We start from the raw sequence: 27,735 nt of genomic DNA, 5'->3' as shown, positions 1-27,735 counted from the left end.
CACAAATCACAAAACACGACGAAAAACTTGCAGATGTCATTCGATTCCAATAATATATTGTAATGAGAAGCGAAACAATGGAAATCCACCATTTATCACTTGACCATGTCGATGAATATCTTGTCATGCATCTGCTATACATTCGCAAGATTGCTATAAATAGGAGCAAAACACTGCGTAGCATCGTGGAAAGCATCGAGTGGAAATTTAAAAGTGCCAAGTATCTATACGCTATCATTTTCCCTCTCACGAGACTGTAGCATAGCATAAAGTCTTAAAAATCAAGAAAAAAGATAAATAGTACCACGGTGTTTACTATGGTATGCAATTCTAAAAAAATAATAAATATAATTAAAATATATATTTAGTTTCATTTATTTTTTCCCTTGCATTTGATTCTATTTAAAGCGTTTTCTTATTGCTATTGTTTAAAAAACACAAAACAATTTCTGATAACACAATTATAATCTGTATTTTACCCAATATGTTGTCCGCATACAGTTTTTCAATCTCGGCATCTGATAAGGCTGCAACAGCTCAAGGCGTGTTTCCTAAATATAGATTAACAAATTATAATTATTATATGTTTTCACATGTTACATATCAGTTATTATCAGTTGTTCTTGCGACAAATGAAAATACAGAAAATACAATTTGCAAATATGTCTATAAGAATGGCAACGGTTTAATTAGGCAAAAAAGTATCAGATATCATTCTCCTCGAACACACCTAGTTAAAAGTTAAGGGATTCAAATATCGCATCAACCGAAATTATGAAAATTACATGTCCAGTCCATTATAAACTACAGTGAAATTTCAGGGAAAATACGGAACCTGTTGACAACATATTCCAATGTAACTCGCAAACCATCCCCATCTGTGTCATGCACCGGCGAAAATAACAAATTTTCGGATCTCCTTTTTCTATTTTAAGATTATCATAAATATAGGATCTGGCACGAGTTGTCATATCATACCATATTTTATTAAACGAGTTCAGGATTTGTTAGTAAGCTAGCCTTTAGCGAGCTTACTAACGAATTTCGTGGACGAGTTTAATAAACTATGGAATAATGACAACGAGTGTCAGATCTTTTTTATCAAATGCTTTTAAATGAGCAAATTAAATAAATATTTATGCAAACATAATGATAAATCCCGAATGTTGTTTACATTTCGTGACGTCATTTGACGTTGCAACGTCATTTAAGCAAAAATAACAAAATGCGATTGGTCAATAAACGCAAACTAAGGAATTAAAACGCTGAAAAATGTTGTATTACACATGTGCAATATAAAAAATATGTAATGGTTGTATTACATGGCAAACAGGGTATATCATGTGATGAATAATGTTATATATATTTTCTATGATCACGAGTGAATTAAAATCAACATTTCATGGAATCAAACACATTTTCTTCTTATTTTATGCTTTTTCAGCGTTTATTTACATTGTAAAAGAGTTTAACTGGAGAATTTCGCTGGTATAATGACGTCATTTCGTAACACTAATGACGTCATTTTGTGTTTTGGAATGTTTTGAAGCACTCCACGAGAGAAAGGGTAACTTTTCAGCAAAAAGGAAACAGTAATTATTTTTTAATTACTTTTTCTTTCTCTCTCTCTCTCTCTCTCTCTCTCTCTCTCTCTCTCTCTCTCTCTCTCTCTCTCTCTCTCTCTCTCTCTTTCTCACTCTCTTTCTCTCTAAGTTTTAGCATATACGATGTAATGTTGGAAACTTGAAAAATGCACAAATTAGGAAAGCGATATCACGTTCATTTTTAATTGGTCGTTCATTCAATTAGAAGTTGTGGGGAAGAGTCACGTAATTTCTATTAGTTGCACATTATGGCGTTGCTATCAAGGAATATCGCGGGAACCGTTTCGCAGGTAATGGACCGTTCACAGATTAGGGCTACCTGATTTGGCGCAATTGTGGACTGGCTCTGGGTAGACGTCAAACCTGGAACACAGAACAAATACTTAGTGTAAGTATGAACATGCCATTCTTCAAAGAGTAAACGTGATTTGTAGGTATCTTTTATGACTAAAATATTATCTCTTACACCTCTGTCACGCCTATGTTCATAGGCAAACAACAGTATTTCACATTTGCTCTTCACGGGGATGCCATATTCGCATTAACAATATTATTAATATAGTTGTGTAATAACATTTTACGTATAGTGGCCGACCGAGAGAAAAGCCGGCAGATTACTGCGATATAGCCTCTCCCAAAAGGGTCATATATACAGTGAAAACCATGTAAACCGTTCATCCGTGGGCATACAATGCCGGCTTAGATTGGATTTCGGTTTTAAGGGAAGTAATTTATCAGAGCTTCCAATTATTCTCTGTGTAGTTAACACTAGAAATACAAATAAGTTTGAGTTTAAGTTGGTATGCTTCATTTATCCTAATATATTTATTTTATTTTAATGTAAATACTCCGGTTAAGAAGAGATCTGGTTTAGAGGGTTCCCACTGTAAAATGAATTCTATATGACGAATCCACCCACCCAGATGGGAAATGATTGGCTAAATTTCTGACTTTGTTGATGGTAGACATTTTTTTTTATTTATATAAAGTAAAATTGATGATGTATATTACTCTGATGTACATTACTTATCAGATTAGCCATTTAAATTTTTACACTAACGCCAATATGTGTTGTACATTATTATATTTAATTCTCATTTAATTACATGAAACTTAATTGCTAATGAATATTGTCAGTATTTTTTTACATATAGTCTTTTAAATTTTATGAAATCGGGTAAAACATAACTAAATAGTCACACAAACAAATATTTTGATTAAAATGAACAATAATCAGAACCAAAAATGTCATGCAATGAATGAACTCAGACCACTAACCACACGGCAGCATCGCAGAAATAGACACGTCTGGGAGTCTGCATCCCATTGAAAGCGCATGCAGTGGAGACCGTATACGCGCCGATTTTCTCAAAGTAGAACCAGTCATCGACCTCAAGCATGGGGAGCTGAACTTTCTTCAGTACGCAGTCAATTCCATCGCACGTTGGGCGCCATACGCTGCTTTCTAAGGTCATGTCGTTGACATTCACGTACTAGAACGATTCCATTTCATAAACAGTATAGCATGTACATGTTCCGGATATGCTTTTTATTCACCACCATCCACGTGTTGTCCTGGGTAAAGAACACCAATGGTTAGCACGACCATCTCTTTAAATTTGTTAAATTTTATTTTAATGAAATGAATTTTACTAAAGGAAATCACGTTTTTATTAATTTTATAAATACAAAAATCCAAATTAGCCGATTCTTTTACCAATTACACATCTCTGAGGCGAAGGTGATATAATTATTATCTGTATGTAGCAAGGTTTACAGATAATTTCTCTGTGCTACATTTATAAAGTATGACTACACGATTTTTCTTCTTCTCAAGCAGAAACATTAGAAATTCACCATTCAAGACAAAATCGAATTAAAAAAACACAAAACGCCCGATAAACAAGAACTGGAATCCAATACAAAGGGCAAAATAAAGATCCTCACCTTGAGTGGCTTGAATGGTACCTCGGCGGCAGTATGGTCGTCCCGGAGGGTGCTTAATGAGCCGTAGACTCCGTCGCTTATGTAATACATCACGACGGGATTGTCAGACATGTTTGGCTGATCGGTGAGCTCCCCATCTGGAAGACCAAACAAAACTGTGTCACTTGAATTTATATAACCATCCAATACATAACAAACGAACACATTTAAGCTTTATTTCAAGATAAAGCTTACGAAAAACCCCAATGCTTTATCATCTATATATTAACTAGCAAATAAATATGAGCCTCGCTCTGTAAGAGGGGGGTTTAATGCATGTTCGTCAATGCCGTTCCGATTAGCCTGTGCAGTCCGCACAGGCTAATCAGGGACGACACTTTCACCTTTTATTATTTTTTTGTTTAAAGAAAGTCTCTTCTTAGCAAACATCCAGTTTATACAGGCTAATCTGGCATTACACTAAAAAATACGCACATGCGTTTAACCCCTTTTTTTTACAGAGCATGGCTCATATGAAATTCTGTGGATAACTAGGAAAGAAACTTGTCTCGTACATGCACGCTTCATGATGATGAACAACTAAATGTGGGCTCACTTGTGAATTAATTACGCACCCAAATTTTTTATTTTTATTTCAGAACAAACAGATCGACTAACACAATGAATTCAATATTCAAATGTATACCGTTATTGCAGAGGTATTATGCAACGTGTTGCGTGATTAAAATTTCAATATATATGATTTTATTATCATATTGCAAGTTATAACTTGATAAACTTGATTCAACTTACATCTCATAACAACGCACTCAAGTTTTAAATCTAAGCTTACTAAATGTGTTCTACAAAATGGTCAATTAATCCTATAACTTTTGTCAATATTTGCAACACAGTAAAATAACAACTTATTAAAGTATATTAATATCTTGAGAAAAATGCAAACATACCGTTGCAATGCTGGCCGCTTGGCTCAATACGATTAGAAATGATGTTGACCGCAAGTGTAAAACCCGACGCTACCATGTAGGTGCCTGGTTCAGCAATCATTTCAAGGCTATCCTCCGCCGGAAAATACTTTTCCAGTGCCATGTTCACCACCTGGGCGATCTGAAAACAAGACAATCACGCATTACGTTATTTATTTACTAATATTTATTTCACATGAAGAACAAATCTTAACACGACAATTGTGTTATTTACATTTTTTTCATGTAAACGGAATAATTTTTTTGCAAACTAAGTCAAAGGCCACATTTAAAAAGCCATAGATTACTTTTCAGTCAAAGATACACATACTTATTGCCAAATAAAGGTGTTTTTTTCTTCTTGTTTGCATACCAAACACAATACTTAATTCCTATTTGCACGTTTATGAACATTGTATGCATAGCCGACGATAAGGAAATACACAACAAAGTTTCATCGCACAATGAAGAGCTTCAAACTGTCAAATACCGCATACAGAATCAAAGGAGACTGGCGCGCTTGCGTGGCTCGGAAAGCCGCCGCCGATGTCGAGCACCATTATGTTGAACCCGAGGTCGCGTCCCTGGTCGAACACCATACGGGCCTGTTTGATGGTGGCTTCAAAGGCCTCTGGTTCCAGGCAACCGCATCCAACGTGAAAACTGACGCCTATGACGTCCAACTCAAGTCTTTTGGCAGCGCACAGGAGATTGATGGCCTTGGCGGGGTTCACACCGAACTTAATGCTCAGAACCCGTAGGCATTTGAATTTGCTTGGCGGCAGGATGCGGAGAACCAGTCTTAAATGCAGAATTTGGTGTTGTCAATGGTCCAAAAATACGGTTGATATTGTTTCGTATTACTTTTATGATATTTACAGTTATGCCTTCATTTTTCTTTGAGGTAAACATTCTTTAGTCAGAAATGAATCTGAATCCTTTTATCAATAAATCAATATCATTAGCTTGAACCAATGATTTTTTTAAACTTAAGTAATTGATGTCAACTGAGTGCAGAAACAATATTTAAGGTTAAGGAAAGTTTTTTCTGTTTTCTTTTAATTGATTACTCTGAAAATTAAATGTTTAATGATTATTTTGGCAACAAGAGGTTACAAACTTTCAAAAAAAACGTTATTGGTTTTCTAACCAAACACTAGTATGAAACTACTGGATGACATGCACAATTTCTTAAACATATATAATTGGGTTGTTTATTCTTATAAAGTTATCTTCTCTATACACTTAAACAAATCACTTTTGAACAGAAAATTCATATAAAGTGATGTTTATGGTGCTGTTTTTTAATGTTAAAAAGCATATAGCCTCTTTTCCTGTATAACGAGCCACTAGTATTTCACCGCCACTTAAGAGTTAAATTGACTTATTTACTGAAAACATTTTCAAACCAAGTGCGACATTTAATTAAACATGTTATGCCTTCACATAAAAGAAATGCAAATATATTAAAATATCAGGTAATTCCTTACTAACTTGACCATTCTATACGGGCACCCTAGCAACCCTGATTTTTTCATATCTTCATATCAATTTGTTTTCATCATTCGTTCGGAAAATATTAAATGTTTTTATACATTTTAAATAAATCAATAAAGTGATATTTCTATTGTTTTTTAAAACCAGAACACTGATTCAAAGGGAATATTTTCAAAGTTATTGGCATTTTACATTACATGTTAAAACTTTGCCGGTATTATTTTTAACAATAGATCTACATATAATTGACATGTTTTAAACAAAAAAACACCATTATGTGATTGAAATTTCTTAATAAAAACAAACATAATTCAAGTTTTATCAGATATTTGTCATCATTCTAAAAATAAGTTTGTGGCCGAGCTATAGGATTTAATGAAACTATATAATAATATTGAAGTATAAACTGAAATATTTTTTTTTAATTATATGCATTCAAGTTGAGGTGTATTTTTTAGCAATTACAGACAGTTTGTCTCACCATAATCAAAGAAATATTTGTTTTAAATCATTTGTGCATTAGTATAATACATTTTCGTTGTACAATATTTGCGGAAAACATAAGAATATTAAAATAAACTTGTTTACTGAATTTTTCCAAGCGGTTATGGAAATTACCGATCGTCAGTTTCAAAACTTTCTTGTTGCAAACAAATACATAAATGATTTAAAATAATTTCTGGTTTCAGCCAGGAACACTGTCTATAACCGCGAAGATATTCTAAACTTTTTGGTTTACGATGTGTGTTAACTAGGGAGTGTGTTAAGTATCCCGCACTCTCATATTATCTGTCCTCCTCATAGTATCGCGCCTTTAACGAGAAACCATCAAGGAGTGCCTGAAAGTTAATGTTTTTAAATTTTTAGAAGTTGTTCTTATTTGATGGTTATCTATGACTATTACGACGATCCTTCTCATGATTTCCGGTGTTCGTTGGAAAGTTGGTCATGTTTATTCGAGCGTGATGCTATGATGACGTAACACTTAATTATGTTAGTTTGTTTATGGATTAACAGTAGTTTTATCAAATGTTTTATATGCCGCTTATTTTTGAATATAATGTAAACATATTTAAAGAACAACATGAACAAGAGTTTCGTTTACCATTAAGTTACTTTTTTTTAGAACAAGTACATGCGCATAGTTATAAATCTTAGCAACCAATCTGAAGGGCCGATACTATGAGACAATTGTACAGATTACTACAGGGAGCTTAGCCTAGCCAGTATTTTGTCAAACCGTTTCCGATTTAAATGCAGTTTTCGTTGTTATGTCCAATAATACACATTTAACTATAGAATAACATATAACAAATGCGCGTTTTTTTATTTGTTCAGTTCCAAAATTCGTATGTATTCATTAAGAGGTTGGATACTACGGATAAACACGTTTAATAGCATGCATGCAGCATGGTATTGAGTGTTCTGACAGATTCGTGTCTCGACGTTCTGGATTTGATGATTTCGGACTGTTAATTCCAATCAGAAAAGAGCTTTTAAACGTTTGATTAGACCCCTTGTAAAGCGAGATAATCAAGTGCAACTTTTTGTTTACTGCCCTTTTGTGTCCTCAGGAGTTGCCTCCCTTGTCGGTTCAGGCTACTTTCATAGCCTATGAACTTTTCTGACCTTAAGAAAGAATGTTTATACGTTGAATGTTAAAAATATTAAAAGTTCTTTAAAGATAAAAACATATTTCAAATATTTACGATATATTACACTAGAAATTTAATAACCCACCCGCTTATTCAGACACAGGTGAATATTGAAAAATCTTTTTTTAAAGTGATTTCGTTTACAAAACCTTAATTTGCAGTTGGAAAGAGACTTTTCACTTTATGAAGTTCGGATTCATTGTCAAAAGTCATCATTTCGACGTTGCTACTGGCAGCGAAGCGAATCATTGAGGACTGTTTGCAAGGGTGGGCATAGATGATGCGTGACAGAGACACCCCTATGGACAAGATCTTCTCAATCTCCACCTGTGAACACAGAGGGATAGGAGAAGAAATGCTAAATGAATCTGCAATAATATCATGTAATCAAAATTAGAAGGTGACCAATAGCTGAAGGTCGTGGGTGCATAAATTGTCCATTTGAGCTCTTTATTTGAATGATAAGGTAAGAGCTGGGCAACCATGGCTAGCTTACTATAATATTTTCCTGCGATGCTGATACCACCAGAAGCGCGAGAGTGTTTGTGCCAAGCTTAATAAGCTTCTGTTTATTCATTGCCAATCTGGTATGCTTTTTCCCAATAATTGTGTTTTCATTTAGATTTTACAAGTTTTCACTACAATTGTGTGGATAGATGTGGGGAGAAAACTACAGGTTACTTACAACCTGCTTCGTTTACTAAGTTGGTAGTAAATGGGTCCGTGACATCATGAACAATGATAATCGAAATTTATTTATTTATTTTGCATTAAAAGCACTTATCATAAGCAACACAAACACAACCAAAGTTGTAAATAAAACCCAGCAACTGTAGCAACCTTTGTACAAACAAGTTCTGGATGTTGAATGTGTCACCAAAGAAGTGAGCTGAAGGAGCTGTACAGCGACTTATTTAAGTTATCTTGTAGATGGATGAGCAGCAATGTGGCTTCAAATTGAAACTTGAATTCACATGGTCATAGGATCGTTGAAATTGCACTAGGACGGGATAGGTGCTGGTGTGAAGGTATCCTGATATCTAAGGATTCTGCAGCATGGCCGTGGCTGGCAAGTATGTTTGAAAACTGTTTTGTTGATTTGAAGTCTTATGGGAGTAATTGACAATTGGCATATGAATCGTTGTACAGTAACAGGCATGATTAATGTCGCTGGAATAAAATGTCGACCGTTTATAAATATGTTATGCTGCTTTTCTCTGCTGGAAGAACGGAATCTACAGCCATAAGTGTAATCACTTTGATTATATTTCATTCCAATTATTTCTCAAATATACCACTGAGAACATACTCGTGTTGTTGATGTCTGTGTTGCTTGTGCTTTTTGGTACCAGGTAAAATGGATCATTGACTTCAGAAAACTTGACAGGTCGTTGATGTGCATATATTAACATAGCTTTCCGGTTTCTGTGGTCATCATAGGAGAAATCCTTCTCTTATTACCTAACTCCGATTATTGGTTTTGTCTGACGTTCATTCAGTTTCAAGCCTTGTGATCCATCATATTTTTAACTTTATATCGCCTAATCTGTTAAAATGCTTGTTAAGTATTTTTCTTTCATCAATAAAAGTTAGCGACATTTTCATAGCATTTTGCAATAAAATACACTTACAGTCAAACTAATGCTGCACCAGCAAGAGGAAGACTTTTTCTCTTATTACACATTGCGGTCCTTTATTAATAGAAATGCACCAATCGCTAAAACTTAGACACGAAACAAATGCAATAGACAAAACACACACGTACATAACAAGCGCACACATGAACAAAAGTGGGGTCACCAAATTGAAACGGTTAATTCAAAAGCAATGGTGATTGGAACATGTTTTAAGGACCTCTTAACATAACACTTTGCCAAGAATTATTAATGAAACATTTCTGTAATAAAATTTACATAATGGCATCATAATTCAATATTAATAGCAATACAATAGAATATGTCAATATAACTACAATTTCAATACTCAATGGTTATATTAAGACCACAGCAACACAACCGCAACTTTATTAAGCACGATGAGATGAAAGCAGGACTCAACTTTATCGCGTTTTTATTAAAAGGCTAAATAGCAATAGCCTTGCTCATATAGTTTTTTACATTAAGATCCTCTTAAAACAATGCAAGAAGAATAAGGTTGTAAAAGGCAATTTATTTCTTTTTTAAGCAAAATAAAATAGTTTAAAATACATTAAATTGTTTCAATCGAATATTATGATTCAGAGATTCAGAATCTGACACGCAATTTACCCATAAATACTTTGTTTCTAAACAAAAAAATATTTGTCAATTTGTATATATTTTGTTTGCTAATTTGCCTTATGTGTAATAAAAAACATAACTTTATACTATTTTCAGAAACGTAAATGGATACATACTTATTTTATCTTGTTTTTCGGTGCATCAACTTATATTTAAGGAAATGATGATCCTTGGTGCCTTGCAAACCGACATGCAGGCAGCTTTTTCAACCACAATGTGTTGACTGAATCTGTTGGATTATGCGCCCCTAGAACGCCCTCCTCAATTTGCATTTTGATTTTGTTTGTGCCTCACATGGTATGTTGCCCTTTCCTTAAATAATAGTTGATGCATTTGTACGGTAGTAAGCAATCCAATTTCAGGGACAAAATTAAATAATTTATTGCAGGCTTAAACTGAAAATGCAAAGAACATGCTTTTACGGACATGTGTTGCTTACTTAGCGACAGTATATTGTGCTAGCGATAGAAACACATATAATGACAAATAAGAGGTATATATAAAAGATGCAGTAATGTACAAATGCGAATGCGCAAATAAATTAGAATATCCTGAGCAAACTTGATTGATTTCAGCACTGAAAAAAACTAATATAATTATATTAGTTATCATTTAAAGCATAATTAAGCACCTATAATATTGATCTGTTTTTTTTTTAAGTCCTGTTTACATGTTGTTTTTGTGTTTAACTTATATTCTAATCAGTGTGTGTTTGTCTTGAAAGAGAAAATTACGAACATTCCTGCTTATTATGTTGTCTAGATATTTATGTGTTTTCAGTTTTCGGTTCACACTGCTGAATATTTTGTGTATGCTCCCTAGCTCGTATTCAATGCCGTTAGGATGTGTTCGTTCAAAACATCGACGCCCAATTGATGAAATTTCTTTGTTGCACCCATACTTGGCAAACAAATCCATGCCTTTTTTATATTATAATGTACTGTGTTTTGTTATTGTTTCCGTTTTCTTTGTTGATTATGTAATGTTGAACGACAACAACCTTGGTATTGTGGAGTTAGTATTTTAGAATCGGCGTGTACGAACTTAGAAACTTCTCCATCAATATCGGTTGTTTGGACTATATAACTTGTTGCATTCGATTCTTCATCTAAAGGTTGCATTAAAGCCACATTCTTTAACACTCATTTAAAAAAAATCGTTACTGTTGTCATTTAAATGCAACCCACCACAAATAAAATCAACATTTTACAGTAACAAGTTCAGACTGTGTTGTATACAATTTCTTTTCGTTTTCTTAATATGGTTCTTTTTGTAGTTTGTTGCGTGTTATCTCTGTTTTGTCTTTAACTAAATTGTGGATTGAATGAGACTATAATACAGACAACATTATATGCTGCTGACGTAATGGTTCACCTAAAAAGCATAAGTCTTATGGTATAACATAGGATATGAGGAGCCCTGGGCTCAAAATACAATGTTCGCTATGAAACACATATTAAATATGACCTGTGTTCGATAAAAACACGTTACCTTGGCTAGGTTTGTCCTGAAAAGTCCATTTAACTACAAGTTAAAGTCCGGTTTAGTTTTCTGGTGGATGAGGGATTGGTAAAAGCCACGATACACATTAACGATCATATGTTTTATGCTGATTTTTTTTTCCTCAGACAGGAATTTAAACAAACAAAATGGATTGTTGTGTCTTATTAATGTTTTGGAAACGTGTCAAATAACAGAAAACGTATCCGCTGCACGAGACGTGTTTTTTCACGACAATACTGAAATTATCCCGTTCAAGCACTGGTTTTAACAACATAGCTGTTGACCCACATGAAAGAAAATATCTACAGAACATGAATTTCCAAGAGCGCTTTTCACAATTAAAACTATATGTACTTTACAGACATTCATATATTTTCCCGTTAGAATAAATATATTAATACAAGGACTCGTATTTATTTACAATAGTGAACCTTTTTTATAATTGCATGGTTGCTAAGTGTCTTACCGTCTAATAATAATTTAAATGACATGAAAATGAACCCAAACTGTATTCACACGATAACATCAAAACACAAGTTATACATATAGCATTCTTAGTGCTATGAATGAAAGAGACAAGGCTTTTTACAATTATAAAAAGGATATAAGTGTAGATAATTATAACATATTTAAGCCTCTTAGAAATAAAGTTCAGTTACTTGTTCACAATGCTAAAAAAGATTATTTTAACAATGTACTTGATCAAAATAAAAATGATTCATCATCCTTATGGAAAACTCTTAAAAATCTTGGTTTGCCTTCAAAGAAAGGTTAAGCAATATCTGGCTCCAACATGTGTTTAAACATTGATAATAATATTTGTTTTGAAAAGAAACTTATTGCTGAAACATTTATTGAATTCTATACAACTATTGCATGTAAGCTTGTTGCAAAATTACCTGAAAGTGTACACAAATTTGGTGTTATTTTTGTTAATTCTGTTTATGCAAATAAGGGTGTTTATGCTAATAGTTATTCTTTTTCCATTCTAACTGAGAGTAAAGTTCTTAAATATTTATCTTCACTTGGTACAAAGAAAGCTACTGGCTTAGATGGCATACCTTCGCGTTTTGTCAAAGACGGGTCCTCTGTTATTGTTAGTCCCTTAACTCACATCATTAATTTGTCCCTCATACAAGGTCAAGTCCCCGATGATCTTAAGACGGCAAGAGTTGCTCCCCTCTATAAAAAGGATGACAAATTGTCTGTAGGTAATTACCAGCCTGTGTCCATTTAAAATGTTATTTCTAAAATCCTTGAAAAGATAGTTTATGACCAGGTTGAATCTTATTTAAAAGATAATAAATTATTGTATAAATTTCAGTCAGGTTTTAGAAGTGGCTTCTCCACGGATACTTGTTTAATTCACCTAAAAGATTTTATCAGGTATGAAAATGATAAAGGTAATATTGTTGGCATGGTTATGTTAGATTTACAGAAGGCGTTTGATACAGTCGACCACTCAATTCTTCTCGTGAAGCTTTGAGCATCCGGTCTTATTGATGGCGTTTTAAACTGGTTCATATCATACTTGTCGGATAGAAACCAGCTTGTTGATGTTTCCGGTACCTTTTCTTCTAAGGCCAGTATAACCTGTGGTGTACCCCAAGGCTCAATCCTTGGACCCCTTCTTTTATCTAATTTACGTGAATGATATGTCAGCGGTGGTTAAAGATAAATTGTTATTATATGCTGATGATTCTGGAATACTTGTTTCTAGTAAAAATGTACTTGATGTTGAAAAGGCACTAACAGATGATATGAACTTGGTTAGCCAATGGTTGATCGACAATAAGTTGTCATTGCACTTAGGTAAAACTGAGTCAATTGTGTTTGGGTCCAAGCAAAAACTTAGGTCACAATCTAGCATTGATATATCTTGTTATGGTGCACCCATTGCTTCTACATCATCCGTTAAGTATCTTGGAATTACCCTTGATAAAAACCTATCTTTCTGCTCAATGGCTGAGTCTCTTTTGAAAAAGGCCAATTCTAGGTTAAAATTCCTTTATCGTAAGAAAGATTTCCTTACTTTGCATACGAAGAAACTTCTTGTAATGTCACTGATTCAGTGTCATTATGATTATGCTTTTTGTGTTTGGTATAATAGTATAACTCAGTCTTTAAGAAATAAGTTACAAACCTGTCAAAATAAGTTAATTAGGTTTGTTCTTGACCTTGATTCTTGAGTTCATATTGACCAATCTCACTTTAAGTCCCTCAACTGGTTACCAGTTCACATGAGAGTAAATCAAATAATGTTATGTCATGTCTTCAAAATAAGAAATGGCCTTTTTCCAGATTACTTGAGTGAACACTTTGTTTCCCAAGATTCTATGCATAATTACAGCACTAGGCTTAGTAAAAAGGGTGGGTATTGTTTACCCAAGGTCAATTGTCATGGTTCCAAATCCTTTTCTTTTAACAGCATTAAACTCTGGAACTCTTTACCTGAGTCACTCACAGAGGTCAACAGGTTAGAAGGCTTTAAGGTTGCCATTAAAAGTCATTTAATGAATAATATTTAATTTTTTATATATGTGTATCTTTTCACTTTTAATAAGCAGATATTAACTTCGGCTTAGGTTTTTATTTTTTAATAATTATTAGTTCATACTTCATAACATACATTTTAGCAATATATATAATTTAGATAATTCATGATACCTCATATCATCAAATAACAACTGTCAAAATATCTATGTGTTGCAATAATTTATAACATAATCAATTGATCTTAGTTTCCAGCTCCTGTCATATTTTCTGAGCACTACTGTGATAATTAGTTTGATCTCTTTTGAACGGTGATTTATATTTTTTATTTCATTAAATAATTATTTTACTATGAACATAGTTATGTTTAAGGTCAATAAAGTTATGTTTAAGGTCTGCCTCTTTTTGTCATTCCACCAATAATAAGGACCACAATGAAAATAAGGGCTTGCTCTTTTTTGTGTTATCCTTGGTTTGGTGAGCATGTCATAGTTTATTGTACATGATATAGTGTTTAATAATTGCTTATTATTTTATTCTATGTTATGTTGTGAACTGTGTATATGCTTCCTATGCCGAAATCTATCTATCTATCTATCTATAATAAATACACATAAACGACATACCTTGCTTGCACAGTCGAAGTTTGCTCACAGATCCGCAAGTTATTTCAGAACTGTGGAGTCGTCATTGCATTTGACCGCTACAAATATAGAAGCACTTCTTTTGCAAAATTTTGTAGACAAAATGCCAGCAATGAATTTGAACTTTCATGGACCTAAAGTAATTTCCATTGACAAATGCATAATAGAAATAACACATAATAACACATTTCATACAAATAAGTAAGGTTTAAAATATATTTCAGACACAGAAACCAGGTTTTGTAACAATATGGTGTAAAAAAAAACATTTCCCATTTTTGTACTGTACAGTTTCCTTTACTAAAACTCCTTTTAACATAGACATTTAAGCGCTTTCGTTCAAATCATCATGTATAAGAAAAACTGTGAACGTCAGAACGATTGAAAGCAAAGAAAATCCTACAAATCAACAAATACATGTCTTACACACACCTTTACTCTGTTTAGTTATTAAAGTGGGTAGATACAATGCTATGCTTAGCAGCACAAGCCAAAAATACATAAACTCACCATAAAACGGTTTGACGCGTGGAATCTTGCTCATCCAGTTATTGTACTTGTAGACGACGTCACCAAGGTTACAAAAGATGAGGGACTCGTCACTGCCCTGAGGAATATCACAACAAATTAGGAACTAAGAAATATAAATCGTCCGCAGCATTTGAAATATTTATATATTACAACTATCATAAGTATTATATTTTGATGCGTATATTAATTATAGAAGGTCTTAAATCTGCAACTTGAAACAGATTTTCATTGTAATAAGTCTAACGATTTGGTTCATAATAAGGAAGCCAACCTATTGGTCAGTAAGCATTTAGTGTTGTTTTTTTATCTGAAATATCACCATTAACTACAATCCATGCATCCCTACAAAAGACTAACTGACCATTGTAGTGACCTGATAAAAGGCTACATTTTTAATAATCAAGAACGGTATACATTGACAGTTTGATAGACTTGTGTTGTAAGAATATACCTAAATAATGAACGATGTTCGATAACCTTTTAGCCAATAGCGTCAATATATAGCCTACTGCAACCCATAAGTATCATCTTACTTGCCCAAAGACAACTTAATGTAAAACATAACTTAAATTCATTTGTCAGTATATAATTGAATATGTAATTAAATCAATTTTTTTAATAAAAATAATTGACAAAAACTACTTATTGTTTAATGCTTTGATGCGATAATACTGATTAAATATTTTATTTCGAGTTTGCTAAACGCAAAAAAATGACATGCGTAAGTGTTAACAAATGTAATAATAAATATCACCCTTTTGACATCAAAAATGAAATTGTATTTGTCAAATCCCTTTTGTTGAGGTTATTCTTTAATATTTGAATATAAATGCATGAAGTTCAACAAATTCTGCTGACTTGTGAGCAAAACCTTTAAATCAAAATTACAAGCTACACTGGCTATAAATATGCAAATCATTTATGCTTTAATCTGACAAAGGAAATTATGGGCCGTTTCATTTTACGAGGTTGCATCTGCAGCTACGTTGCTGTTGTTGTTGCGTTTTGCAATTCTTACTTCTGATTTTGTTTTATGTAGTCCATATGTTTTATTTATTTCCTATCATACATTTAGGTACTCAACTCTTATAAAATTGGAATTTAATACAGAAACAGTAATATTCGCTTAACACAATTAATGACAATAACGCATATAAGAGAGTTTGAAATCTATGTACAATTTTTTATTTTAAAAGTTTCTTTCCGTAAATGTGTTACATATTAAAAGCCAACTGCGGAAAATGGTGTCAGTCGCTGCTACTGTATCTAACAAATTGAGGCACCGTGCATAGATCATGTTCGTAAACAAATATTAAAAACTTTTTCTAATGTTTCATGCTTGTGTTCTATTTTTTTTAAATATCGTCCTTTTAATGTATCGTGTGTTTTTTTATAAATTTTTACAGATATGACTTTCCTGTTGTTCAATGTCTAAATATCTTTCTTATCTGTGATAAACCTTGTTAATGTTCTCTCCGTTTATATGTAAACGATTCCTGTATACATAGAAGTCCCGTCAGTTATTTATCTATCGATGTATTTGTGTAGCCTTAGCTCATATTGTCATGCTATACATGAACTGAGCTATGAGTTATCTTGTGAACTTGGAGTTGAAGCAGAGCATTAAAGAATATTCAATATAAGATGAATTGCATTTGTGTTTAAAATGATAATTGAATACATAGTTAAACCGTATCAACACTTGATTTCGAACAATTATACTTTGGCGTTTAATTTATATTTTGACGATGGGTATCGGTTGATTATTTTGGTTTTTTACATACAAGTTCATTGAACAAAGTCGCACGAAATACAAAATGTGCGACTCTTTCATATGATTTTGCCGCCTATAGAGATAAGCACAACATTTTATGCAAATTATATATGACAACTGTGAAACTGCTTTTCGCTTTTCGATTGAACTAATTATGCAGAACAAATTCGTTAGCATTGCACTTACGAAGCTTTAAACTAATGTTAGGCACAGCTTTTTATGTCAGACGAAATATAAAAGACTTAATTTAAAGCTGCGTTACTGTAAAAGCGTTCTAAGTTGACACCTACTTGATTACTATTTATATGTTTGTATAAAATATAAGCTTATTGCAGCAACAAATCAATGGATATTACTTACCTCTAGTTTCGTGAGAGCAATATATTGTTCAATGACCGAGGGAATGGAATGGCCAGTCTGATAAATATCAACGACCTGATCTCCAAGATAGTGTTTCGTGATTTCTTTGTAGTTGCTTCTTGTGTCTAAATTGCGAGACGCTTTGATGTAGATTTAACAAAAGGTAAAAATACCCCTTCAAAGTGACAAATAAAACCACATAACACACTACCCCTTCCGAAATACCATTTGTTATGTCACATATCATGTCATTATTCGATGGCTGATGCTGTCATAGCAATGACTGAAACAAGAAAGTCGTCTGCAATAAACAATACAACGTTTCACCTACACAGTTTTTGAATGTTTCTTTTCATAAACATCTTATTTTCGAATAGGAAGTTTGGAATCGAATATTTGGTCGATGTTTGAAAATTCGAATTTTTCTTCTGAATAAACAATCATGCGTTCTATGCAGGGATACTTTAATTTAAAGATAGTAAACATTTTTGCAAATTACCCTGTATTTGGAACATTTTACTACCACCCACATCAAATGTGGCCAATACCGGTACCCGTTTTATTTAAATCACATGGCCACACTATAATCTTTTGCATTCAAATGTCTGATTGATGTACATACACATTTGCATTTCTTTATTAATTAGTTTTCAAAAGCGTTTTAAGGAATACATATAAAATTTATCAGACTGGTCTATCGGAAACATTTTCATTTTGATTCGGTATTACTAAAGGTGGCTAGAACGCTTGTAAAATTGTTTAAAAAAAAGATAAAATAAATGATATATTTTGATAATGACATACCAGGATGTGATATGTTTTCTGTTTAGCTGATTTTAAAAGAATATAGTTTTAGTCCGTGGTGATTTATAACTTGTATAATATGCTTTATACTTTTATGATAAAATATAAACACAGCGGTGAAAACAGTTGTTATCAGGCTTCATCTAAATTTTTACCCATTTCAAATGTCACATGGTATTTGATTGTCGAACCACAAGACAATTCGCAGTCTGTTCAAGTTTTATGCTGTTTGCTGCTCATCCGTATCTAAGGTTTGGAGATGAAGCTTTAAAAACTTGAATCTAGTGAGATAGGTCTTTAATTAAATCTAACTTTCTAAGGAACTACAAATGCGTCAAAATACGTATCTTAGGGTTAACAAATAGTGAAATGAAATGTATGACAGAATATCCACAGTTAAAAGTATATGTCAGGTTTGGTGGAGATTTGGGGAAAGTATTTTGGACCGAAAGGAGAGGAAAACGTGACATATATGAATCTTATATTTGAGAACAACCGGTATTGTATGGTGTTTCTGATAGTAAAAAATAATTAACAATAAGTATTATTAAATATAATTTACAATTATGTAATTGAAATTAGTTGTATGTGCTGTATGATGTTTGTCAATGAAAAAGAAGATTTTCATTCAAGAAAGAAAACAAATAAATAATAATGTGTAGATAGAACAGTAAAAGTAAGTTAATACATTAGCAAACGAAACACAAAATCTATACAAAACACTTAAACCGGGCATATCAAAGGTATTTATTGTACGGTTCTTCACATGACATGACCAATATATTGCTGCATATTAATGCATAAGTAGATTAAAATCCAATTAAAAACACAAGTAATAATTGCAATGTAAGATAAGAAAAAGTAGGTGAACACAGTAACCCAATAAAATGATGTATGTAAAACACTTAGTAGGGTGATCCATATGATAAATTTTAAATTTTGACATGACTTGACCAATATTATGCTGTACGTCAATGCAAAAGTAGGTTTTAATTAAAATGAAAACACATAATTTATTATGTGTAGCTACATATTAATTGAAAGTAGTTTAATATAGTCGCCTACTAAAGATACATATAATACTTCTTAAGGGGTACATCGACGATATTTATTGTAATTGTAATTATATTGTGCATTTGTTGACCAACGCACGGCACTAACCGTATGTTTCATTTGTCAAGTAATGACAATAATAACAATAAATTCCGTTGATGTGCCCCTTCAAGTGTTTTATACATCTAGTTTATTGTTGGATACTGTATTAATCCACGTTTACTTATCTCGATACAAATAATCTGTGTTTTCATCTTAATTTTAATCTACTGTTGGATTTCAATTTAACAATACATGTACTAGAGTCCGTTTTTAACTTTACCATGCATAACTTTGTTCTTTTTTTATTCCCACGCTTTTAAAAGCCATAAAGGGATATTGTATTGATCTCCGCTGTCTGTCCGTCTGTCATGGACACTATCTCCTCCTACACTATTAGCACTAGAAACTTGAAACTTACACACATGATAGCTATGACAATATGTGCAACGGTAAGCTATTTGGGATTTTGAGTTGACCCCTGGGTCAAAATTTATGGGTAAATTAATGGGTAAAATGGGTAAACAAACTCATTTTAATAACAACTTGCGACGCACATGATAAAAACATTTGACCCAGGGGTCAGATCAAAATTCCAAATAGTGAACCGTCGCACATATGCTTATAGCTACCATGTGTGTAAGTTTCAAGGTTCTAGTACTTATGGTGTAGGAAGAGATAGTGGAGAATGGTGGTTGGGGTGGGGCCCACAATTTTTTAAACATATCTTCTTCATTTATTCACAAATTGACTTCAAATTAATACTGTACATCTCTTATAAAAACACGGTCTATCTCGACCATCCATGTCCACATGGCCATTGATAAAGGTAAAGGCAGCTTGGTTTTTTCGTACCCAAAACTGTTCGTACCCATTTTTATTTCGTACCCAATTATTTTCATACCAAAGTTTTGTTTCGTACCCATTTTTTGTTTCGTTTTTCGTACCCTAATTTTCCAGTACCCCCACATTTTGTTTTGTACCCAAAATTGTTCGTATCCAGTTTTTTTCGTACCCATTTTTTTTCGTACCCATATTTTTTTCGTACCCAAATTTTGTTTCGTACCCAATTTTTTTATCGTATCCCCAAAAAAAATACTACCCAACGTTTTCGGACCCAAATTTTTGTTCCGTACCCAACATTTTTTCGTTCCCAACTTTTGTTCGTACCCAAATTTGTTTGCATACTTTTTTCGTACCCAACATTTTCGTAACGAAATTTTCTTTCGTACCCAAAATTTTCTTACCCACATACACAATTGTGGTGATGTAGATTAAGTTAAATTCGTGCTTTTATATCCATTATCTTCAAAAGCATCGTCACACTAGCACTGTCAGTACTTTGATTCTTATTTGTCATTGATTATCCACTGCTGGGAATCACGTGGTTTTATTTTGATATGGAACACGGAAAATGGCGGCGTTATTGTCTCGGTAAGAGTATTATTTTTTCTTCTTGTACCGAAATGTATGATTTTAACTTGCTACGATGTAGCCTATCGAATGCGAAATCGAATTCCGCGTGTAATGGTACCTTACAATTCATATATTACTGAGTAATTTTCTCGCTTAGCCTTTGAATTCGTACACATGCGAATGCATCACAGTGATAGTTTTCACGGATTAAAATGAATTCTTCACAAATATGATTAATATCGACATTTATCAAATCATTTTCTCATTAAATATAAACCAGGTACATAAACAAACAAATTGTCCGAGAGTCTCAAAACTTGGCAGTTTCTGCATATTACATCACAAAACAAAAATGATATGTTTCACGGGATACAAATTAATGATATGTTTCACGTTAATTGTATGATATATTTCACGTATTGTCTAAAGACGAGAAATAAAACGTCGGATATTTTCAGAATAATGCAACATTTAAATGTTATTCCAGTTTTACTAGTATTATACATTTTTTGTGATAAATGTGAAAATGCATGCAATTTTTCGTCCAAATGACATACATGTATCTGGTGAAATCTGATTTTGCATTATTTTTATGACTTAAGATAAATACATGAAACAGATACTAATTATTTTAATACCTTGAAGCACCAGTAAAACTGATGTTTAATTAATGAACATCGTGAAAGCATTTAAAAGTGTACATGATTTTTTTGTGTTTTCCAATATCATACGTTTACAATGATTACCCCCCCCCCCCCAATTTATGCAATCTATAAGTACACCATTGTCCTTTTCAGAATATGGCACGAAAAAAGACACGGCTTACATTACAGAGACCAAAGAACGCCTACAGAAAGCAGATCTTTGTGACCCAACATAAAACAACAAACATCCAGCTGCTAACAAGGTCAAGTGTTGAAAACAAAAGAACTTGCGGGTAACGTAACACTGTTCCAGTGTTACATGTAACATATGTTCCATGGTGAAATCTACAAATTCTCTTTATAGAACATTAGTCATTAAACTTTAAATAAAACCGAATAATATAAGAATATACAAAAAAGGTTGTGTTTACAGGGTTGTTAGTGGATTGGGTTAAGTCAAAAGTACAAATGAATAAAACTGGAAACATTTATCATATGCTTTAAGAATCGATTTCAATCCTTCGATTTCAAAAAAGGATTTTGTAGAACTATACAATGAAACCATTATTAATGCTCTATCGTTATAGTTACATTTAAGGCCACCAAGGTAAACACGAACAGATAACGTCCAATATGTAAAACTTGTTTGGTAAAGGTGATAACAAGAGGCCATGCGTTCCAACACCAGTTATTCCAAGTTTGTTAAGCAAGTAATAAAGCTTATACAGTATATGCATTGCATGTTGAATTCATTGTTAGATATATTAAATCTGGCACAAGTTGACATTTCATACCATATTGTATTAAACGAGTCCAGGAATTTTGTTAGAAAGCGAGCCATCGGTGAGTTTAATAAAATATGGTATGAAATCATAACAAATGTAACATACTTTTATCACATAATTTAAAATGAGCAAATTAAAGAAATATTTACACAACCGTGATGATTCGTGATGCCATTTGACGTTGCAACGGCATTTCATCAAAACAAAATGCGATTGGTCAATCCAACAAAAACCAAACAATGAAAATGCCTAAAAAGTATATTACAAATGTTTAAAATAAAAATATTCGTAATGGTTATATTACATGGGAATCAAGGTATATCAAGGGAGAAAGTATTATATTTTATGAGTAAAACATAAAGGAAAAGACTGGCGCGTCACATTGTTTTTCATTTGACGTATTCCAAATGCGTCTAATAATATAATGGTTTTACAAAAGTGTCGCATAGGTCGCATTGTTCGCATTTTTCAAATAAGTGTGTTTTTTTTCATTTTTCAAACGGTCATGTTTAAACCAAAATTAAAAGAAACGCGTGAGAACAAAAACTGAATGGAGTAAGAATTAAATGTAGTACTATATAAGAAGGAGGTTATAAAATCTTATTATATTACTTAGACTTAAGCGAAATGATTCGGTTATCATTCACTAGAATTTCCGCTCGTTTATCTAATATCATAAAATATCTTACTTTCATAGCATGTACAGTATATATCTCTATTAAAACTTCGCTTTATTGCAATTTAAGTGAAGACAAATATGTTTTAAACTCGTTTATGTGAAAGACATCTTATTTTCGTCCATTGAAATTAATAATTTAAAGGACAATTTAACGTTTGATTTTCTTCAGAAATCACGTGTTTGACAGTGTACGAAAAAAAGGGGAAGAAGGAAGATCGGCACAGTTTCTTCCTTACGGACGTCTTACCATCTCGGCGCTCTCGGTTTACGTTGGGAGAAAGCGCGAAGAAATGAGTAAAACATCCTGCTATCTGATAAGATGGACATCAATTAAAAAACATAAACGACAGTAATGCAGAATAAATCATTTTGATCTGACAATTTTCAGAAACGGCAGTTTGCTTTACAAATTAAAACTATTCGAAATCAGGTTACAATTTTACCGAGATTTTGTTTGTCATTCCTACGTCTTATATAAGCGTTGCTTAAGTTATTATCACATACCATAGAGTTTGAGACATAGCCGCCGATGCAGCATATTGATCAATGTGTGCATTGTGCTGAATGAAAAATCTCCTTCGATATTTGATATCAAAGAAGTGTGTTGTGAATATTCATCCAAGTGTTGAACAGATTTTCGATTTAATGCGGGTATGTTATTATATATTTTGTTGCATACACACGAATTTTGTCACATTGTCATGTACTCAATATGGAAAATTAAATTGTATGTTCAAAAGGGTGTAGGCTTAGTTAAGCTGTTCAAATGTAAACTGCCGCCGTAATATGGATGTCTTATAAATTGATGTTTTTAAATGATTGAACAATAACAAAATGCTAACTTGATTTATTTATTTCAAAACAATAATAGGAAACATGAATATGCGTTGTTATGTGTTTACAAATCAGCAATATCACAGATAATGCAATTAAATCAAAGTGTTAATCGTGAGAACCGGTTGAAGTATCACGACAAAATCACCATATTCACCTTCAAAAAATATGATAAAATAATGTACCATTTCATACTATGTTTTATTGAATTGTGTAAATCTCAATAGAAACCGAATGTGTTACATATCATTTATAATATGAGCATCGGCATAGTCATCCAAGGAAATAAGTTATATTTGAAGGTGTGTTTTTATATACTCATTTATTTATTTATAATGAGTATAACCGAATTTAGATCCTTAATACACGAGCGCATTGTATTGAAAAACTGGCTATTCTGGCTATGTGATTGTTAATTACATAGACGATATATCTTTATCTTTTATACAGCCACCCTAGTACTGTTCATTTAAAGGCTCTATAAAGGTGAAGATACGTAATTATTTACAGATTTTTAAATATTTTTTTCATATTTTATTTATAAAGGTTATCAAAAAACTATATATATATATATATATATATATATATATATATATATATATATATATATATATATATATATATATATATATATATATATATATGCTATTCGACATAATAATAAAAAAAAGAGCAATACAACTTGTTTTGAGCTCAAAAAAAAGTGTCCTCCAAGTCAATTGTGTTTACAAACAATCAGTTTATTTACATCGCTGTTTACTCGCGAAAGAGATAGTGAAAGTGACTCAGGTCACCAAAAATATAACGATGACTTTTAACGTTTTCCGGTATCACTCACAAAGTAGGTCTCTTCTAAATGGTTCAAACGTTTGTAGTGATCTAATAAGTTACTTTCTGCTGGTGAAAAGTTGTTAAAATATAATTAAAATTGAATTTTCTTTCGGCTATTTTTAGCATATGTCAACGCTCTGAGGCTACACATCACGTTAGTTGCAAACATGTAAACATTTCTTCCAATTATGAAACGGGTTTTTCTTCCATAATTCTTGACAACGTTGTACCTAAGCTGTGGTATTAGCAGTTTTTATGCAAGAGTAACTGAAATGCGGTAAAAATTAGACCAGTTGATATGCATAAAAATTGGATTTGTGACCTTTATAGAGCCTTTAATTATGCAATCAAATGATGATAGCAGCGATTTGTAAATTGAACACAGCCATTCTATACAGTTGCGTACATTCCCCGCATTAGTGAAATTAATGTTCATTGCAAAGCAACTTTAGTTTTATATCGTTGAAAATACGCTGCATGGCTGCTTACTTCGCACATTTATTAAGCCGATATGCATATGAAATTACTAACATTCATCAAAGAAACTTAACTGTAGCCAGTTACAACGCGAAGATGAAAGTTCAAATTGTGACTGTCAATTTTATGTGGCTCGTAAGTGAAATGCTTTTCAACCAACAACAATGTCTCAGGTGACACGTTTATCTGAGCTGTCTATTTAAAACATAATATTTCACGTAATTACAGTACTGTAATGAAGTATCATCCTACTTTTGAACATAAGCCAAATTTCATCTCCATATGTCTGAAACGGCATAACATATATCTTAGTTTATTTATTTATTTTTAAACGAGTTTAGAGTGTGTGCAGTAAATCGGATGTTTTGTGCAATATTTTCAACAAAGTTTAAATTGAGGTAGACATAGAACATTACAATGGCCTTTGATGCAAGTTTCAATATAACAATATAACAAGAAAGTATACTGCTGTCAGTTACTAAATATTGATATCTGAATATTTAAAAGCTGACAACAGGCAAAAAAGTGTAAAAGGTGTAAAAAAGGGGATAAGAAGTATTGCATTATTGCATTATTGCATTGATGCGACAAAGTTCACAATGTTGTAGGCTAATGCCCGCTTGCACACTTAAGTGCGTTATCACGAACTTGTCTTTGTTTCCGTTGAAGCTATAATTGAGTTCGATGAGCGAGATGAAAATGTGAAGATCAGTTGTTGGCTACTGCTTTTGTGGATAGATGAGTTTCTTCAGCGGGAGCCAATGGACTACGGAGGACTTAGCGTTCTTGCATTGGTAACACGCTTGTATCTACAATTACAGATTGGTTAACCGATGGAACTTAAATAAAAGTATACAGAAATTTATGTGATTAAGAAACTGATAAGATCATCTTGAAAATAAAGATGCACATTTATATTGCTATGTTGTTCATAAGACTTGTATATTTTGATTAATAAAATTGGAATTGTTTATGGTATATGAACACATATCATTTACTTAACACAAACGAAACGAAGAATCAAATAATTATATTGTTTTTTTCGTGTTGCATTTGTAGCCACAAAATGACACCTGGCGCCCAGACGTTAGACTCCATAATTCCTTTCGTTTATTTACTGGTGTGGGATCCAGCGATTTGTCGCTCAAAGTCTTCTCTAGCGGTTATGTTGTCTGGAAACCTTACCAGGCTAGTAATATTGACATTGTAATAGCATTTGCGATTTATAATGAAGGGTAGAAAAAATATTAAAACGAATTCAAATAAAAAACTATGTGTATACACAAAATACATAGCGCAATGATTTTTGGAAAAAACAACAACAGTTTTTAAAAACGCTTTACGATATGATTATCGAAATTGTATACATAAATTGGCGTTAACGAATAAAATATAACCGGAGTATCATACTGCGGCCTAATAATAACTTTAAGTATGGACATATAATAATTCACGTGTACGGATTTATATTTATTTGAACAGATTCTGGAAGCAACGTGTGAGGTAGACATCACATACGTCCTATTAGACACACAGGAATGCCCCCTGAAGTTTTCTGCATGGAGTTATGATAAAGAAGAAGCATCATTAATTGAAGGAAGTAAACCGAAAATATTTGCAAAGGCCTAACTTCATTACATATATTTAACACGTTCTATCACCTCTAACTTGTGCCTAAACTGTAATCTTCAAGTCTTTGACACACTCCCAGTGCACATGTATCTTATTTTCAGCTTGCGGAAATCGTGCACACTGTACAAACACGGACTCTCCCGTTCGGCGTTCATTTACACGCCTCATTGGCATATACTACAAGCTTTGTAAAAAGCTCGCCAATTTTCGGCATGATTATTAAGCCCCTGTTGCGTAGATTATTGTACTTCTATGTTAACACGCGCTCATCGACTACAATTTCGACTTTTTGTATCCTTTAGACAGGGCAACATATAAATTTATCAAATGAGGTTTTAAACTTCCTTAAAACATCGACATGACCAATTTTTTTGTTTATTTTGTTATTCTTCTCTTGTCATAATTTCCCCATTCTATCTTCCACTTCTCGCGGGCCGGGCGCACGATAGCGTATCCTCATCCAATTATCTCTTACACTCGGGCATTACATAATGTACACTGACATAGGTGTTTACAGGATGAGGATTGGTTTGTTCTACTTCCTCACAATGAAAAGTAAAGGGCTTCAACAAATGAATATGTTCGAGTTAGTTTGCTGGCTGGCAATTCTTCTTCTTAGAGAAAGCGATGTTCACCAAAATCCTGGACCCGACGACTCCTTTGATATGTTTTCCTCATCTACGGGTACATCTTTTTCATCTTCCATATCTGATGCATTTGCGCATAATCTTAAAATTGTCCATTACAACGTTCAGAGCTTCCTCGCCAAGAAAGATATTTTATATTCCGACCTAAATAATTTTGACATAATAGTTTTTACTGAAACTTGGCTCAGCTCAACAGTAGACACTGCCGACTTACTTTTCCCTTTCTATCATACGCCGTTTAGACGCGACAGACGTAACGATCCCCATGGAGGCATTCTAGTGTACATAAAATCTGATCTCTTTGCCATTGAGCGACCTGACCTACAAATAGACGATCTAGAATGTCTTTGGGTTGAATTACGTATCAAGGGAAGGCGTCTTTTATTTGATCTTTCTATAGACCACCTAAATCTTGTCCTTATATACTAGAATGCATAAACGATTCGATCTCACTAACCGTTGACACAGGTATGGAAAACATTGTTATCACAGGTGATTTCAACCTCGACATGAATAAACCACAATGTAGGATCAAAATAGACTCCCTTCTTTTACAGTACAATCTCACACAGGCTATTAAGGAACCTACGCATTTCACTGAAACCTCGAATTCTCTTCTTGACCTTTTTATGTTAACATCAT

General features: G+C 32.9%; 1 protein-coding gene across 1 annotated transcript; it reads right to left on the bottom strand.

Annotated features, from left to right (window-relative positions):
- Window positions 1-1,906: 1,906 nt before the first annotated feature.
- LOC127858673 (ornithine decarboxylase 1-like) lies at window positions 1,907-18,215 on the bottom strand. The gene is given in 10 exon segments (XM_052395876.1): window positions 1,907-1,967; window positions 2,883-3,097; window positions 3,552-3,688; window positions 4,499-4,658; window positions 5,014-5,317; window positions 7,823-7,995; window positions 14,570-14,646; window positions 15,098-15,194; window positions 17,253-17,377; window positions 18,212-18,215. Coding segments are annotated over 10 exon segments (1,353 nt in total).
- Window positions 18,216-27,735: the final 9,520 nt, after the last annotated feature.

The sequence above is a fragment of the Dreissena polymorpha genome, chromosome 14 (genome assembly GCF_020536995.1).
Source record: "Dreissena polymorpha isolate Duluth1 chromosome 14, UMN_Dpol_1.0, whole genome shotgun sequence".
Taxonomy (NCBI): Eukaryota; Metazoa; Mollusca; class Bivalvia; order Myida; family Dreissenidae; genus Dreissena; species Dreissena polymorpha.
The sequence above is the reverse complement of the archived record's forward strand: the minus strand, read 5'-3'. Positions and strand labels throughout refer to the sequence as shown.